The sequence below is a fragment of the Oncorhynchus masou genome, chromosome 7 (genome assembly GCF_036934945.1).
Source record: "Oncorhynchus masou masou isolate Uvic2021 chromosome 7, UVic_Omas_1.1, whole genome shotgun sequence".
NCBI classification, from domain to species: domain Eukaryota; kingdom Metazoa; phylum Chordata; class Actinopteri; order Salmoniformes; family Salmonidae; genus Oncorhynchus; species Oncorhynchus masou.
In genome coordinates, this window is record NC_088218.1 from 23795581 (window position 1) to 23813311 (window position 17731).

General features: G+C 42.9%; 1 protein-coding gene and 1 pseudogene across 1 annotated transcript; one reads left to right on the plus strand and one right to left on the minus strand.

Annotated features, from left to right (window-relative positions):
• The first annotated feature begins 2347 nt into the window (after window positions 1-2347).
• LOC135543084 (steryl-sulfatase-like) lies at window positions 2348-17150 on the plus strand (annotated as a pseudogene).
• pnpla4 (patatin-like phospholipase domain containing 4) lies at window positions 10136-12902 on the minus strand. The gene is made up of 7 exons (XM_064970908.1): window positions 12789-12902; window positions 12234-12421; window positions 12025-12119; window positions 11174-11309; window positions 10853-10918; window positions 10577-10729; window positions 10136-10390 (listed from the first exon to the last, which is right to left on the minus strand). Exons 2-7 carry the CDS (start codon window positions 12417-12419, stop codon window positions 10259-10261), a joined length of 768 nt encoding a protein of 255 aa, XP_064826980.1. The 5' UTR covers window positions 12420-12421; window positions 12789-12902; the 3' UTR covers window positions 10136-10258.
• Window positions 17151-17731: the final 581 nt, after the last annotated feature.

The following is a 17731-nucleotide window of genomic DNA, read 5'->3' on the forward strand; positions in this document are numbered from 1 at the left end:
TTGCTTACAGTTGTATACAATCACATACATATTTCTTATGGGTGGGAATACTGTACTTCGGAGCAGAATTCCAAAATTAAAATGTGTTTTTTTAATAAAGTATTTTATGTCCAAAATAAAATCACCCGTGTTCCGCTAGTTGGAGAACCCTGGCCTAAACTGTAACGTTAGCGGTCTGATTTCGCAGGCGCTCTAGACACTCCAGTAGGACTTTAAATGGCTATTTGCCCTGTTCAAAAGTAGTACACTATATAGGGTATAGGGTGCCATTTGGGTCTTAAATTTTAGTAACATTTACTCTAGCTCTCTTCAAAGCTAAATTTATTGGTCGCGTACACAGATTAGCGGGTGCAGCGAAATGCTTATGGTACTAGCCCTTAAAAATGCAGTAAAATTTCAAACAATTAAAATGTAAGGAGACAAAAAAAGACAAGAACGGCGGGGCAAATCTGATTAGCAAGCCAAATAGTCCTGTAGCAGTAAACACATGACACCTATACACCTGATTTACAGGTCAACCCTTTGCTATGAGACTCAAAATGTAGCACAGGTGCATCCTGTTTCCATTGATCTTCCTTGAGATGTTTCTACAACTTGATTGGGATCCACATTTGGAAAATTCAATTGATTGGACATGATTTGGAAAAGTACACACCTGTAAGGTCCCACAGTTGACAGTGCATGTCAGAGAAAAAAAACAAGCCATGAGGGCAAAGTAATTGTCCGTAGAGCTCCAAGACAAGATTGTGTCGAGGCACAATTCTGGGGAAAGGTACCAAAACATTTCTGCAGTATTGAAGGTCCCCAAGAACACAGTGGCCTCCATCATTCTTAAATGGAAGAAGTTTGGAACCACCAAGACTCTTCCTAAAGCTGGCCGCCGACCAAACTGAGCAATCGGGGTAGAAGGGCCTTGGTCAGGGAGGTGACCAAGAACCCGATGGTCACTCTAACAGAGCTCCGGAGTTCCTCTGTGGAGATGGGAGAATCTTCCAGAGGGACAACCATTTCTGCAGCACTCCACCAATTAGGTCTTTATGGTAGAGTGGCCAGATGGAAGCCACTCCTTAGTAAAAGGCACATGACAGCCAGCTTGGAGTTTGCCAAAAGGCACCTAAAGACTATCAGACCATGAGAAACAAGGAAACCTGGCACCATCCCTACTGTGAAGCATGGTGGTGACAGCATCATGCTGTGGGGATGTTTTTCAGCAGCAGGGACTGAGAGTTTAGTTAGGATTGAGGGAAAGATTATGGAGCAAAGTACGGAGAGATCATTGATGAAAACCTGCTCTCAGGACCTCACCTTCCAACAGGACAGCAATCCTAAGCACATAGCCAAGACAATGCAGGCTTCAGGACAAGTCTTCAATGTCCTTGAGTGGCCCAGCCAGAGCCCGGACTTGAACCTGTTCAAACATCTCTGCAGAGACCTGAAAATAGCTGAGCAGTGACGCTCCCCATCCAACTTGACAGAGGTTGAGAGGATCTGCCGAGAAGAATGGGAGAAACTCACTAAATGCAGGTGTCCCAAGCTTGTAGCGTCATACCCAAGAAGTCTCGAGGCTGTAATCGCTGACAAAGGTGCTTCAACAAAGTACTAAGTAAAGGGTCTGAATACTTATGTGATATTTTTGTATTTTATTTTTTATACATTTGTAAATGAATAAAAAATAAATAAAACCTATGTGCATTATTGTGTGCAGATTGATCAGAAAAAATATATATTTAACCAATTTTAGAATAAGGGGTCTGGATACTTCCCGAATGGAATATGAGTAAGCTCTATCAAGAATCCAGTGTATAAATAAATATGCTCTGTGTATAAACAGTGTCACTGAAATACAATGTACAGTAGGAGAAATGTAATATTATGATGTGATACGTCGGTGATAAAGTATTTAAATAGACAGTGTGAAATGGGAAGTGACCAGTGGTTCTGTGTGTGTGTGTGGGTGTGTGTGTGTGTGTGTGTGTGTGTGTGTGTGTGTGTGTGTGTGCGCGCGCATCACCTGGTAGCAGTTTTTTAGAGTCTCTGTCTTAGCTTTGATGCCCCGGACGGGAGCCGACAGAACAGTCCGTGGCTTGGATGGCTAAGGTCCTTAATGATCTTATTGGCCTTTACTTTGACACCGGGTGCCTTAGATGTCCTGGAGGGCAAGCAGCGTGCCCCTGCTAATGCGTTGGACTGCCCGCACTACCTTCTTTCTGGAGAGCCATAATGCAGTTGAGGGCAGAGCAGTTACCCTACCAGGTGGTGATGCAGCCCAACAGAATGCTCACAATGGTGCATCTGTAGAAGTTTGTGAGGGTCTTAGGGGCCCTGCCGAATTTCTTCAGCCACCACGATGTCGGTGTGCCGAGACCATTTCAGGTCCTCAGTGATGTACATGCCAAGGAACTTAAAGCGTTTGACCCTATCCAATCTTCTCGTGGTGCCTCTGTCTTTGCTTCTCCAGTGTTAACTTGAAAAATGAGGTCCCCATGGATCCCATGTTGTCTAGATCTACTGTTGTTGTTTGACAAAAGGCCGCATTTTGTCCTGATTAGGGTCGATGACTTGGCGATTGTAGATAGTGGGAACACAACCTTGCGCTAAGTTACAGTGATATAAACTGCAACAGCCTTTTTTATGTTCTTTCCCATGTTTCTAAGCATGGCTTTCCTGCATTACATATATACTTCTCATTTGTCGTTGTGATTCCAAACAAAAATGTACATCCTCGGAAGACAACATTCGATTCTATTCTTTTTTTATTCTGACTTCTAATTCTCGCTGTGCTCTGTGCTCACCTTTTTAAAACACGACTAAAACGTATCTTTCCAGATGATGAGCCCAGCTGGGTGGTAATGTGTTGTGTTGTTGTGTCTGCAGGACCCCCAACATTGACATGCTGACTCAGGAGGGGCTGATGCTGACGCAGCACATCGCTGCGGCCCCCCTCTGTACGCCCAGCAGGGCAGCCTTCCTGACGGGCTGATACCCAATACGATCCGGTGAGGCGAGTCATAAACAACAAATCAAATGTTATAAGTCACATGCGCCGAACGGGCGTAGACTTTACTGTGAAATAGTCCAAATAGTAACACAATAGCAATACAATATACCACACAACAACAACAAGAGCTCAATGTGTAGCATATCCTCCTGGGGTATGACACAAAGCTTTGCCAAGTACTATAATTAGATCACTTAACAGACTAGTATTATGTGTTGTTAGGGATGCATTAGTTTAGGCTATGTGGAGAGAACAGTTCATAGAACAGGATAACTAGCATGTTGACCACAATGCAGCAGGATGAAAAGTACATCATCACTCCACTGTATAATTTTATACTTTGTTACTCTCCCCACTTTGTGATTTCACATCAGTTTTTGATCCTATTTTTGTCTTGGGACAGTTAGGGGGTGTATATCATCTCTGCTGCATCTGGCGGTCTTCCCAAAGAAGAAGTCACCTTTGCCAAGGTCGCCAAACGGCAGGGCTACGAGACTGCTCTCATAGGTGAGCCAAAGTTCTCTCCTTTCTTACTATTCAAGCGTCTTTAGGTCCATGAAAAACTCTACATATAACCCATGTATTATCGTCATGAGTCTGTATCAATACACTTTGGGAATAGGGAACACGCAGAAGCAGTGACAGATAATTTGATTGGTTGCAGCGATGTGTCTGTTTTGTTGTTTGAAGGTTTTTTTTCAATTCTGACTGTATCAGCGACATGATTGATTTGAACTGTGTAATAGCTTTCATACTCGTTATTGGCTTCTCAATGGTTGTACAGACAAAGTACATTTACATGTGAGTTGACGTTCAACGTCTTTGACATGCAACATGCCTCACAGGCTTTTCGGTAACCCATGTTGACATATGATTACATGTAATCATTTCCATCATCAGCCTTTTTCCTCCACTGCTTGAAACACGTTATGTGTTGTCTTTCAAGGTCGTTGTTCTTTGAAGATGCCTTAAAGTTGCCCGTTTATATGGTTCATCACTTGCCCCTTCTCTCCACTGTAGGAAAATGGCACCGTGGTCTTAACTGTGAGAGGAACGACGACTACTGTCACCACCCCGGTGCTCACGGCTTCGACCACTTCTACGGTATAACCCTGACCAAACGACGGGACTGTCAGCCCGGCCGCGGCTTCATCTTTACCAATGCCCAAGCACACACACCCTTCAAGGTGATGTGCAGTGTCCAATACATACACTGTTTAGGTTGAACCTTTTTTTAAATGGTTGGGAGCGTGTGTAGAGTGTCTTCTCCATCTGCATTGCTTGCTGTTAGGGGTTTTAAGCTGGGTTTCTGTAATAGCACTTTGTGACATCTGCTGATGTAAAAAGGTCTTTCTCAATACATTAGATTTGTCTACAGTTTACTCTCCATTAGTCAGCACCTCTACGGCCGTTTTGGGGTGTGCTTCAACTCATGCTTTTTACTACAGTGTTGCGTTGCGTATTTGAACTTTTATTTATGTATCCTGGTGTAGCATGCGGTCACGGATCTGTTTCTGCTCTTGCCAACTCCATTGCTGTCATTGTCAAGCCAAACAAAGTGATAAGGAGTTGGCATGATGGCATAAACAGACTGGTAGCCAGACTAGTTTTAATGTCGTTTGTTGTATGTAGTTTGTTTGACCTTTTAGCTACCAAAGAAAGTTGTCCCTCAGGGATATAGGATAGCACATATTCTCAACTCTACCCTACAAGACCCTGGGAGTGGGTGTGGCTACCGTGACCTTTCTGCATGCAAGGGGCGTGGTCACCGTGTGGAGGAAGCTGGTGCTGAGGGTGGTGGTGTTGGTGGGCGCCGTGGTGGCCATCTATGGTACGTTCGTTGCCAACTTCCCCGACTTCAGCTGCTTTCTGATGAGGAACCGGGAGGTGGTCGAGCAGCCCTATTTCTCAGAGAACTTGACCCAGAGAATGACAGATGAAGCACAGAACTTTTGAGAAAGGTGTGTGTTGAGTTTTAAATTTATATTTCCCCTACTACATGATAGATTGAAACAGAATAGAAGCCAAATCAAGTGTTTCTGTGTGCGTGAGTGTGTTTGATTATTGTTTATTATTGTCTTGCATGTGGGAAGAAACTCTAAAGGGCATGGAAGGAAAGTGTGTGTAAAGGGTTGGTGACTTAGGTGACTGTGTCTGTAAAATGAAAGCATACTGTACACGGTAGTTTCCATTGTTGTCATACAATTATTTTCTTCCATTTACACCGTGTGTGTTTACTATTTTGACAGGAACTCTGCACTACCCTTCCTGTTGTTCTTCTCCTTCATCCAAGTGCACACGGCCATGTTTGCATCGCCAGCCTTTCAGGGGACCAGTCAGCACGGTATCTATGGAAACGCCATCCAGGAAGTAGACTGGAGTGTAGGTAAGACTTGATATTTACTCTATATTGCTGTATGGCTTTCTTTTTTTATGTCCAATAAGTTATAAGGTTGCAAGATTTGAAATGTCCACACTAATTATATTTAAAAGGTTGGAAGATTTGATTGGATTTGACCTATTATGTCCTGTTTCATAACATCTGTTCGTAGGTCAGCTCATGCAGACTCTGGACCGGTTGAACCTGAGGGAGAACACACTGGTTTACCTGACCTCAGACCAGCTGGTGCACCTTGAGGAGATCACAGTCCGGGGGGAGGTGCAGAGGCTGGAATGGCATATAGAAAAGTACAGTCTGTAACAGCTTCAAAAGAACAGGTCAACAGAGGCCGAACAGCCAGATGTCAAATTTTCGGTGAAAACAATATTTTTCGTTAATAGGTTACTTTTTTTTTATAGGAGTAAAAATACTCAACCTAAGAAGTGCAGGTGCAGAGAGGCTTTAGTTTGCATCTGCGGTGGTTTAGTAGGGTATATTAATAGGAATGTAAATGGGAAGTCAGAACCAGTCAATGTATAGAATAGAATAGTAGATTACTAGATAAATTGCTCAGATTATCAAAATGTCCTCATGCATAAGAGACGAGGCGTTTCCATGAAAGGTTCTGGTAAGTCTTATATTTCAGTCGAGTGATAAAGGACTTCCCATATTCTCAGTCCTCAGAAAGTGCTTCGATCGGTCTCTGAGCAGTAGGGAAATCCACCAACTGGGAGGGGAGGGATCCAAGTCCCAGGACTTCTCCATTGGACTGGGATGTTACCTGCAGGGGAAGACATTGATGAACCCACCAGCAACATGGACATCTTCCCTACTGTGGTGAAGCTAGCCGGAGGGACAGCACTGGGGGACAGGTGAGTGCTGTGAAATTGCTGAGGTCTAAGGGACATTGTTGGTTCAAGTACTTTTATTCCTATGGTTAAGTCCAAAGCACTAGAAGGGTTTTCGAGCAGCCTCGTCTGTCAGTCAAAACTACAGCGTTTGGAATCTAGGTCACCATAGAAATTGTATGCACTCTCAGTGCTCTGAATCACCCCCTAACTAGAGACATTATATTCACAATAGGTGTCAAAAGGGACCTGCTAGAAAAAATCTCAGCTAATGAAGAAACGGATCAGGCTGATCTAAACCTTTGATCAAAGGTTTTCAAGGGCCTTTGAGGTCTCTCTGCCTACGCAAAGGATCATTCCTACAGCATGCTCCATTTCTGTGTCTCAGAGATAATTTATTGTGTGTGTGTGTGTTTGTGTGTGTCTTCTCTTCCTAGAGTGATAGACGGTCATGACCTCATACCCCTGCTGCAGGGGAAAGTTGAGAGATCAAAGCACGAGTTTCTCTTCCATTACTGTAACGCCTACCTCAACGTTGTCAGGTGGCAGCCTCCCAACAGTAAGTCCACATTTCCAATGTAATAGTTTTAAGAATGCAATTTAATTACTGTAACAGTGCTGCTAATTATGATTAAGAATTCCAATGTTTTTTGTAAGCAAGGTAACCTGTCTAGGACTGGGGTTAGGGTTAGCGGGACCCCCCCGCAACAGCCAGTGAAGGTGCAGGGCACCAAATTCAAAACAACAAAAATCTCGTAATTAAAATTCCTCAAGCATACAAGTATTTTACACCATTTTAAAGATAAAATTCTCGTTAATCCAGCCACAGTATCTGATTTCAAAAAGGATTTACAGTGAAAGCACCACAAACGATTATGTTCGGTCACCACCAAGCCACAGAAAAACAGACATTTTTCCAGCCAAAGAGTGGAGTCACAAAAAGCAGAAATTGAGATAAAATGAATCACTAACCTTTGATGATCTCCGTCAGATGACATTCATAGGACTTCATGTTACACAATACATGTATGTTTTGTTTGATAAAGTTCATATTTATATAAAGAAATCAGAGTTTACATTGGCGCGTTACGTTCAGTAGTTCCAAAACATGTGGTGATATTGCAGAGAGCCACATCAAATTACAGAAATACTCATAATAAACATTGATAAAGATACAACTATTATACAGTGGGGCAAAAAAGTATTTAGTCAGCCACCAATTGTGCAAGTTCTCCCACTTAAAAAGATGAGAGAGGCCTGTAATTTTCATCATAGGTACACTTCAACTATGACAGACAAAATGAGAAAAAAAACAATCCAGAAAATCAGAGAGAGACAAACGGCAGGGAAAATACCCCCATTTTAACTGGACTTGTTGGTAGAAGTAACCTGGATCTACTTTACGTGTGTGTGTGTGTGTGTGTGTGTGTGTGTGTGTGTGTGTGTGTGTGTGTGTGTGTGTGTGTGTGTGTGTGTGTGACCTCACTGGGTGATCCGTAATAACAGACTTTTTAGTATTTGTCCTCTCAGGAACACCAGAAAAACATACAGTAAATTGTGCACTTTGTGACAAATGTATTTGTAAAAAAAAAAGAGAGAAAAAAAAAGGTAGCAATATGAATCAAATGTGATTGTTGAGGCCAGCAACTCAGTGCACTGATTAACACAAGGGTCCAACTCAAGTTGGAGAATTTCTAGTTTTATCCTCCGGGGTGCTACAATAACCCTGTGTTACCCTTGTAGGTTACCGATGATCATTTAATCACTGTTCATCATTTAGACACTACAGGGTCTCTGTAAAAGGCATCTGCACATCCAAGAAGCAATGGAACTGAGTGGGCAACCGACATGAAAAGAAACGGCTGTATTAACGAATAGAGCTGTATTAAGATGTTCAGTAGAGCTGCCGTGTCTAATGCCAACAGTCAGTACAGAGTCAGCCAGAGTCCCTGAGCCACACATGGCTCATCCCCCTGTGGCCACAGCCAGCCGTAAATCTTCATCACCCAGACTAGCTTTAAGCTTAGCTCTTCATTTGATCTCAGATTTCAGTGACGTTTAGTTAATATGTATCTTAGTCTCCCGTTAACTCTATATCCAGCAGTCTATTTGTCACCAACTGCCATTAGCAAATCTCTGAATATTAAGGAGTGCTCTCTCCCCTGCTTAGTCATTTATATGATGGATGCTGAATTCTGATTTTTTTGTGTGCGCATTCCCACACACCCGTTGCATTTTATGCCATGTGTTATTTTGTTATTACCATGTGTTCATTTGTTTCAACACATTTTTCTGGTGTAAATGATTAATGGTCTGATTTAGGTGGGGTACCAGCTACAACAGCACTACTGTTGCTACTAATAACTACCAGCACCAACTACAGAACGACAGCCACTATCACTAGAACTGGGATTGATATTCTACTTGACTGATATTCTACTTGACTGATATTCTGACATTGTGTATAAATCTAATTATTTTCCTCCATCCATGGCCCTGTAATCACGGTGGCTGATCATTATTGGATCCATCCACAACAGAGAGTTTGGCAGTGATAGAAGCCAGCTCTTTATCTTATCTTTGACTCGGGCCTGCTTCCCAAATGGCACCCTATTCCCTACATTGTGCACCACTTTTGACCAGTGGCCAGGGCTCTGGTCAAAAGTGGTGCACTATTTAGAGTGCCATTTGGGACGTAGCTCCCGTGTGTCGGCTTGGCCACTGGTCCGTCACATCCAGCCCAGCCTCTATGCTCTCGGACGCCAGAGAAGTGGAGCGCAGCAGTTTTCCTCAGAGGAAACCTAAACAATATTAAACCATACGCCAGGGAATCTATGTCCCCAGGTGTTAATTACAACTGTGGACAAAAAATTGGGCTAATTATTAACAACAGCAGGGAGGCTGGATAGCGGTAGGAAAACACCATGGTTACTTCACTTCAGTGTGTGGATGGTAAATCCTGTTTACTTACAGGACTGTATGGCCTAGTTTGTGATGTACAACTGATGTACAATTCATTGAAACACTGATTGTGACATAACAGATATTTTTATGATTGGACAAAAATGTTTACACAGTCATTATGTGGTTTCTGATCAAGCTAAATCTCAGCTTTTAGTGTACAGATCAGCTCTTTGCCCTCATGCTGACGAGTGTACAGTGCTAAACGTGATTTATTTCAACTCATCCAAGCCTTTTTGGACAATTATGCTTCTATCAGTCACATTTGGTAAGTAGTTATGATAATTCAGCCTTGTCGTGTTAATAGATGCAGATACGGTTCTTCAATGTTTTGGGGTTAGACTATGTCAGCAATTGCTACTGGATTTGAAGACCGCGAGTCATTTAAACAGAGCACATTTTGCCTTGGTTTCTACCCAGGCATGAAGAATAAGTATCCTCAGAAGATCCGGAGGGAGGTGTGTGTAGTGAGTGTGTGTGAGTTCAACCACCGGGGGGGGGGAAAGAAGATCTCTTGAACACAGTGCACGCCGATACCCGAGGACCGGAGGAAGTTAAATGGTTCCTCAGGTGGAGAGAAGAACGTGCAGAGTTCAAACAACCATTTCTATGGTAACATCAAAGGGGTACTCCATTCTTGTCCTGGAGGAGATGAAGGACCTCCGCTAGGTTAGCGTGACGCCACTGCCCGTTCTATTATGTACTTCCGTGAAGTGCCCTACTGATTTCCCCACCGCCTGCCACTGCTGGCTCAGGGGTAATGGATCGCTGCTGGAAATTGATGGTGAGGCGTGTTCAAAGACTGATTTTCACCTAGTTACCTCACTTGAGATATATAGTTACATGCAGTTGGCTGATATTCCAACGTCTCCTCGGATTATAGAGTAGCTATTACTGTTGATTTCATGGGCTACAGTGGATTTGCAAAGAGAAAATTATACATTTTACTTGAATTATTGTATTTTCTTTATTTTACACACTTTAAAAAAATCTAAAATAAATAATGTGATTACACCATATTTACAAGAAAAAACACTATAATTAAAAAGAATACTCAATTGAAATACAACACTACTGGATCCAGTTTTCGTTCTTCAGAAACCTCACTGCATCGTCATGACCCTCTTTACAATACTGGTTCATCCTTTCCTCTAATGGAGGGAATAAGGACTGGTTTAACCTGATGATGTTCTCCTTGGAAAACTGAGGGATAAAAACAACACAAAACATCAACAAAAATATCTACAAAATCGAAGCAATTTAAATACTGCAAAAGAACTGTCCAGGCAAAATTATGTGCAAAACCATACAATGAATGCAATACACACTTATTGAAGATGTGTACTGTCTATCCCTGTGAATATGTAATCAAACGGTGATCATACTCACCATTACGTCCATGTTGGCCAGTTTGAGGTGGAGGTTCATGAGCCCTCTGTGTTTTGGGCAGATGTCTTGGGGACCTGCGAAGGGGGAGACTGTGATGGTACGTCCCTCTGGCAGGATGGGGAGACTATCCGTGAATCCCCCGTCAATCCATTTCTGAAGGATGTGTGTTACAGTTAAGTTGATAGATTTTCAGTTATAAACAAACAAAAAAGTAACAGTAAGCTCGTAATGGATAACATCCATGGGTTGAGTTTGAGATGCAGTTCAAGTTATTACCTGACCTTGCCATTCCACCGGTTTGATTCCAGCATAGACGGGCACAAAACTACTGGCCAAGAGTGCCTTAAATTAAAAGAAGCAAAGGCTAGGTCAGACCTAATCCTAAAATATGTAGTGAAAGAGATTTGTAAAGGTTCCTCGACCCACACATATTGTTAGAAATGCATTGCTCTGTCACTTGACTGGCTAAAACACAGAACTGACCCAACAATGCAGTGTATCAGGGGGAAAACAATGGCTCCTCAAACATTTGCGACAACATTTTGTGTTAAAGCCAAGGTACAGTAATATAAACTGCTCAGGCTTGTGGCCGGCTACCTTTATGAGGTCCTCCCTGGAGGCAAAGCTGGACACGATGGTGTTCTTGCCACTTTTTGAATGTGTTATAGAGATGTGAAGGCGATTGCCTGCTTTAATGTGGGCATCGCCAGGCAGAAACTCCTCGATTCCCTCCCTGGGGAGAACAAAGGGACAGATACTTTTTTGTCATGTTTTTAATAATGAATTTAACAACACTGTACGGCTCTATAATAAAACTTGCACTTATTGCACAATCTGTTGGCTGTGTAATGCGTGCACTTAATGAAGATACAAACGCAACCATTGTTCAGTTCTATAGCCTTAGGTTTAATTTACTCCCACAAATGAATAGCATTTATTATAAAGGTGTTACAAATGAAAAAATGATTGACACACCCAGTTATCGAGACATGGCTTCAACGCAAAGAAATACACGGTGTACAACGCATTGTGAACACTTATTCCCATTCAACCCAACCAACTGGCTCTGTGTTTCCGCCTGTCCGCCTGTGCACATGCATCTGAATATGACTGTTCTATACACTGAGTATACAACACATTAAGAACACTTGCTCTTTCCATGACATAAGCCTGACCAGGTGAATCCAGGTGAAAGCTATGATCCCTTATTGATGTCACTTATTAAATCCACGTCAATCAGTGTAGATGAAGGGGAGGAGACCGGTTAAAGATGGATGTTTTTTTTCTCCACCTAAAGGACATGAAGCCAACTTGACACAACTGTGAGAAGCACTGTAGTCAACATGGGCTATGCTTTTGACAACTTGTAGAGGTGGGTGCAGCTCAATACTATGGTGTTCCTAATCTTGGTATATTCAGTGTATAGCTCTCTCAGAGTTAGTGACTACCTGAGTGTAAGCATGAAGTTATATCCAGGAGTCACAGCTCCAAACCTCTGGCTTCTGACATCTTTCGCAAATCTGAAGGTAAACTCTTTGACACTCTATTGGAAAAAGACCAAATGCATCAACCAGCAGCCTAAACACAACGGAAATGTACAAGAAATAGAAGAAAGAAGAATAGGCTGATGATGATGATGAAGACCTTACTATCTTACCTGTAGTTTGTCTGGAGCAGTGACCATCACTGCAGCCACCAGAGCTCCAGCAGATGCCCCGGCACATGCCCTGAGAGAGCTCACCAGCTTGTCTCCATGTCTCAGGATGGCTCCACATGCGCCCAGTTGGTAGATACCCAGGAATCCACACGCAGCAAAAGAAAGGTTCACCACTGGCACTGTCATCTCTATAAAGAGAACATAGATAGCATTATTCATTGAATAAACTATGAGGTTGATTGACAAACATAGCTGTTACGGAGTAACAATAGCTACTGTAACTTCACCAGTGAAATATCGTGTAAAAGCCTAATCAAATCCATATTGGCACAGTGGAATTTTGTAGCTAGATAACTGAATGGGGCAGGCAGCACTAGTAAATCTGATGTGGGAAACTGTAGTAGGCTAGGCTGAACAACATACGTAGTAGGCTTATTCACTCATTACAGAGGCAGTCGAACTAATACTGCAAACTACAACAAGTCCCCCTGCACGTTAATAACAAGTGGAGCGTTCAAGGTTTATCTACACACACATAAAAAAAAGCTTCCTTACCGTTTATGGTGGGATTATGGTTTTAGAAACAATTGCAGTAAACTAAAACGCTTATTCTGCACTGCTTTACAAATACGATGACAATGTAAAGAAGTGCTAGATCCGTGCTTTACTTCCGGGGTTTCCGCGCTGTTTCAAAATAAAAGCCTACAACGATTTACAAAACTATCCGTTGAAATTGACTAAACCTGTGAGAAAACATTGGGATACATGGTCTGGTTTGTGTTTGTGCAATAAAAAGTGGAATGTCTACTGAACAAATTATACTTTGACGTCTATAGAAGCAGCTGAGCTACAATAATGCATATTTGTCCCGGTATCTTCCAGCGCATGTGTTCCGGCTTCAGACAAACACGCTGCGGTCTTGGGCCCGTTGCGAGCCACGCATTTACGCTTTATGACTTTAAAATGTTAAACACTCTTAAAACTCTAGCCCCACAGTGGACATGGGGCAAGTCATAATACCCATAAAACCCAGCAAAAACAGATGTTTTTTTTTACATAGAGGATTTTAGAACCACTTCAAACAAGGTATGTGTTTCGTGGCTTTCCCTGGCGTGACGTTTTGATAACTCTGTAAATCTCTCTCTGACAAGGTGACTTTTATCAATATATTCGGCTCAATTTACTCTCAGATTCGAAAATACTATTAGCATCAAAGTAGACATGCAAGACTACAAATCCCTCCAAGCTCCTGCACATCTGGCACATGCATTTCAGTGGAGGCTGCTAAGGGGAGGAAGGCTCATAATAATGGCTGGAATGGAGCAAATGGAATGGCATCAAACACATGGAAACAATTAATGAACATGCACGCTAAAGAGGCCTTTCTACGGACTCTGAAAAACACCAAAAGAAAGATGCCCAGGGTCCCTGCTCATCTGCATGAACGTGCCTTAGGCATGCTGCAAGGAGGCATGAGGACTGCAGATGTGGCCAGTGCAATAAGTTGCAATGTCCGTACAGTGAGACGCCTAAGATAGTGCTACAGGGACACAGGACGGACAGCTTATCATCCTCGCAGTGGCAGACCACGTGTAACAACACCTGCACAGGATCGGTACATCCGAACATCACACCTGGGGGACAGGCACAGGATGGCAACAACAACTGCCCGAGTTGCACCAGGAACGCAAAATCCCTCCATCAGTGCTCAGACTGTCCACAATAGGCTGAGAGAGGCTGGACTGACAGCTTGTAGGCTTGTTGTAAGGCAGTTCCTCACCAGACATCACCAGACATCACCGACGACGTTGCCTATGGGCACAAACCCACCCTCGATGGACCAGACAGGAATGGCAAAAGGTGCTTTTCACTGACGAGTTGCGGCTTTGTCTCACCAGGGGTGATGGTCGGATTCAAGTTTATCATCGAAGGAATGAGCGTTACACTGAGGCCTGTACTCTGGAGTGGGATCGATTTGGAGGTGGAGGGTCCGTCATGGTCTGGGGCGGTGTGTCACAGCATCATCGGACCAAGCTTGTTGTCATTACAGACAATCTCAATGCTGTCCGTTACAGGGAAGACATCCTCCTCCCTCATGTGGTACCCTTCCTGCAGGCTCATCCTGACATGACCCTCCAGCGTGACAATACCACAGGCCATATTCCTCGTTCTGTGCTTGATATCCTGCAAGACAGGAATGTCAGTGTTCTGCCATGGCCAGCGAAGAGCCCGGATCTCAATCACATTGAGCACTTCTGAGACCTGTTTGATCTGAGGGTGATTTCCCCCCAGAAATGTCCAGGAACTTGCAGGTGACAAATCTGGTGCAGTCCATGAGGAAGAGATACGCTGCAGTACTTAATGCAGCTGGTGGCCACACCAGATGTTGACTGTTACTTTTGATTTTGACCCCCCCTTTGTTCAGGGACACATTATTCTATTTCTGTTAGTCACATGTCTTTGGAACTTGTTCAGTTCATGTCTCAGTTGTTGAATCTTGTTATGTTCATACAAATATTTACACATGTTAAGTTTGCTGGAAATAAACGCAGTTGACAGTGAGAGGACGTTTCTTTTTTGCTGAGTTTATATTTTAATAATTGATTCATTAGCCCATTGTTGACATAGTCCCAAAATGTTTAGCTTGTCAGCAATCAAGTATTCAAGATATGTAAATTTCAAAATACAGAAATCATCCCTGTATGATGCATTTTGCATCATATGATACTGCGTTTTAATGTACAGTATGTTCATACGATATCTGGTTGACTATCAAAATCGACGATGGCCTCCTGGAGGTCAGGGCCCCCCCAAAACATTTAGGGGGGCCCCCTGGAGGTTCCCTTCATGCCCGGTCAGTAATTCAGCCATGATTACTACAAGGTTTAGAAAGCTGGTTTACCTCCCAAACTAATTTACCTACCAATCTGTAAAATGGTAGCTGAAATGGGCTAATTTAGTGACTGTCAGTGACTGACATTATAAGAGGAAAACTGCTGATGCAATATAAAAAAAAAAATGAAATTGCAACCTTGTGTTTTCTACTATTCTAACTTGCAACAGTAAGTTGAGACCCCAACTGAGTTCCCATATTTAAAAAAAATATAATTAATCATATATATTTGTCCAATGGTAAGTCCGTCACTGACTGGAGGAACTCTCTGTCAGGACCCGGTTACGAACCTGGGTCTCCGGAGTGAGAAACAGTCACTTAACCAACTGAGCCACGAATAGACAGCAGAACCCAGAAGATGAGGCAGACACAGCAGTACTTAAGACGGTGTATTTAATAAAGAAAAAATCCTAAAATACAAAAAAATGGCAAATCCAAAAGGTGGTAGGAAAAACACAAAAAGACCTCAAAAGAAAATCACCAAAAATAAACAAAAGCAAAAAACAGAATACCACAAGAACTTCACCCGGAATCGACAAGAGCACACAGAACACTAGGGCAGGGTGCTAACATACAAACACAGAGCACAGAACTGAGGGAAACAAAGGGTTTAAATACAATCAGGGGAAACGAGACACAGGTGCAAATAATAATGGGGATCAAGGGAAAAACATAGGGACAAAAGGCACAATGGGGACATCTACTGACCAAAACCCGGAACAACCCTGGCCAAATCCTGACACTCTCTTTGCTGGATGTGGGTTCGGATCATGTGTGTCAGTCGCTGAGAGTGAGGGGGGCGGACAGGCTGAGGGAGACCTAGTCCCCTTTGTATTATTGGACTGGCTGACCCAACTATACTGAAAACAAATATAAATGCAACATGCAACAATTTCAAAGATTTTACTGAGTTACAGTTCATATATGGAAATCAGTAAATTGAAATAAATTCAGTAGGCCCTAATCTATGGATGTCACATGACTGGGCAGGACTGCAGCCATGGGTGGGCCTGGGTGGGCATAGACCCGCCCACTTGGGTGCCAGGCCCCCACACTGGGGAGCCAGCCCTAGCCAATCAGAATCACCCCCCCAGACAATTCCACAGTGAAGAAGCCGGATGTGGAGGTCCTGGGCTGGCGTGGTCTAGAGTTGTGAGGCCAGTTGGATGTACTGCCAAATTATCTAAAACGTCATTGGAGGTGGCTTACGGTAGAAAAATTAACATTAAATTATCTGGCAACAGCTCTGGTGGACATTCCTGCAGTCAGCATGCCAATTGCACGCTCCCTCAAAACTTGAAATATCTGTGGCATTGTGTTGTGTGACAAAACTGCAGTGGCCTTTTATTGACAACAGAACAAGGTGCACCTGTGTAATGATCATTCTGTTTAATCAGCCAGGTTGACAACATTCGAGAGAAATAATGAAGTGTAATCAACACTTTACATGTTGCATTTATATTTTTGTTCAGCATACTGTATATTATACACACTCTCACTAATTGCAATGTTGAGCCTCCAAACCCTTAGAGATGAACACCTGTGTTATTATTGTTCTTCAGCCATGGCTCTTCTCTTTGCTGTGACAAGTCATTTTGTGTTATAAAGAATGAAGCCAGTGTCCCACATTTAGATGAATAGGGCATGTGTGGTTTAATTGTGGTTTAATTGTTGTGGCCTGACTAGATTGCAGTTTGATGGCTCAACATCCTAAACGTGCCAGACAGGATCCTGGAGAAGGAGAACACATTGGACCGATTAATCGTCTGCCTTGTCTGCTGTCCTGCCAACGATGCCCACATATGGAGCCTCCTGTAAGGTACATGTAAGGTAATAGGATGGAGGACTCTGTTGGGACCGAGTTGAAACAGCACAGGAGACCACATGAAGACTATTGTCCTCTGAAATTACAAAAATGTATGTTTTAATTATTTCAGATTAATTGCATATTTTCTTGTCTGAAGCAGAAAATTATTTCAATTAGTTATTTTAATAATGTCTACATCCTAATTTACAGCAGTATTTTCAACCAGTTAATGTATTCAAATAGAGAGCCCAGTTTATCCCCCCTAAGGGTCCATCCACGTACATAACCTTATCATGTTGTGACTTTAATAATAAACTTGTTGTGTATATATACGCTTATATTATTAGCTAGAGCTAGATAGCCTCTGTCTGTATCTCTCTACACTTTAAGCACAGTCCCCAGAGTTCAATTCTTCCTGTGCAACCACTTCAAACAGTCAGCACTTATTTCCCAAGGCCCCAGAATACCAGAACAATAGGAATTCTCCCTAGTCTCACACATACTCCTCCTTACTGGCTTGTCAGCACAAATTCCCTGCTCCTTTAGTCTTGCTTATGGTTATATATAATGTGCATTAGACGGGTTACGCTCTCTAGAGAAAAACATTGGCTCTATCGTGTCGTTCAGGAGTAGGTGTGTGGGTGTGTGTGTGGGTGGGTGTGTGTGAGTCTGTGTGTGTGTGGGTGGGTGGGTGGGTGATGGACTGTTTAAACGATGAAGTGGAGATAATGTATAAGCGGTGGGTGAGATGTGGAGATGTCGGTAATAACACGAGTGTGGCGGGTAAACATTTTTCTT

Bases quoted from the DNA above. Each gene is read 5' to 3' on its own strand.
- pnpla4 (XM_064970908.1), bottom strand. From the start codon at position 12,419: ATGACAGTGCCAGTGGTGAACCTTTCTTTTGCTGCGTGTGGATTCCTG. The intron at 12,120-12,233 runs GTAAGATAGTAA...TTTTTCCAATAG, and splicing joins CTGCTCCAGACAAACTACAG to AGTGTCAAAGAGTTTACCTT. The intron at 10,391-10,576 runs GTGAGTATGATC...TTTATCCCTCAG, and splicing joins TGGCCAACATGGACGTAATG to TTTTCCAAGGAGAACATCAT.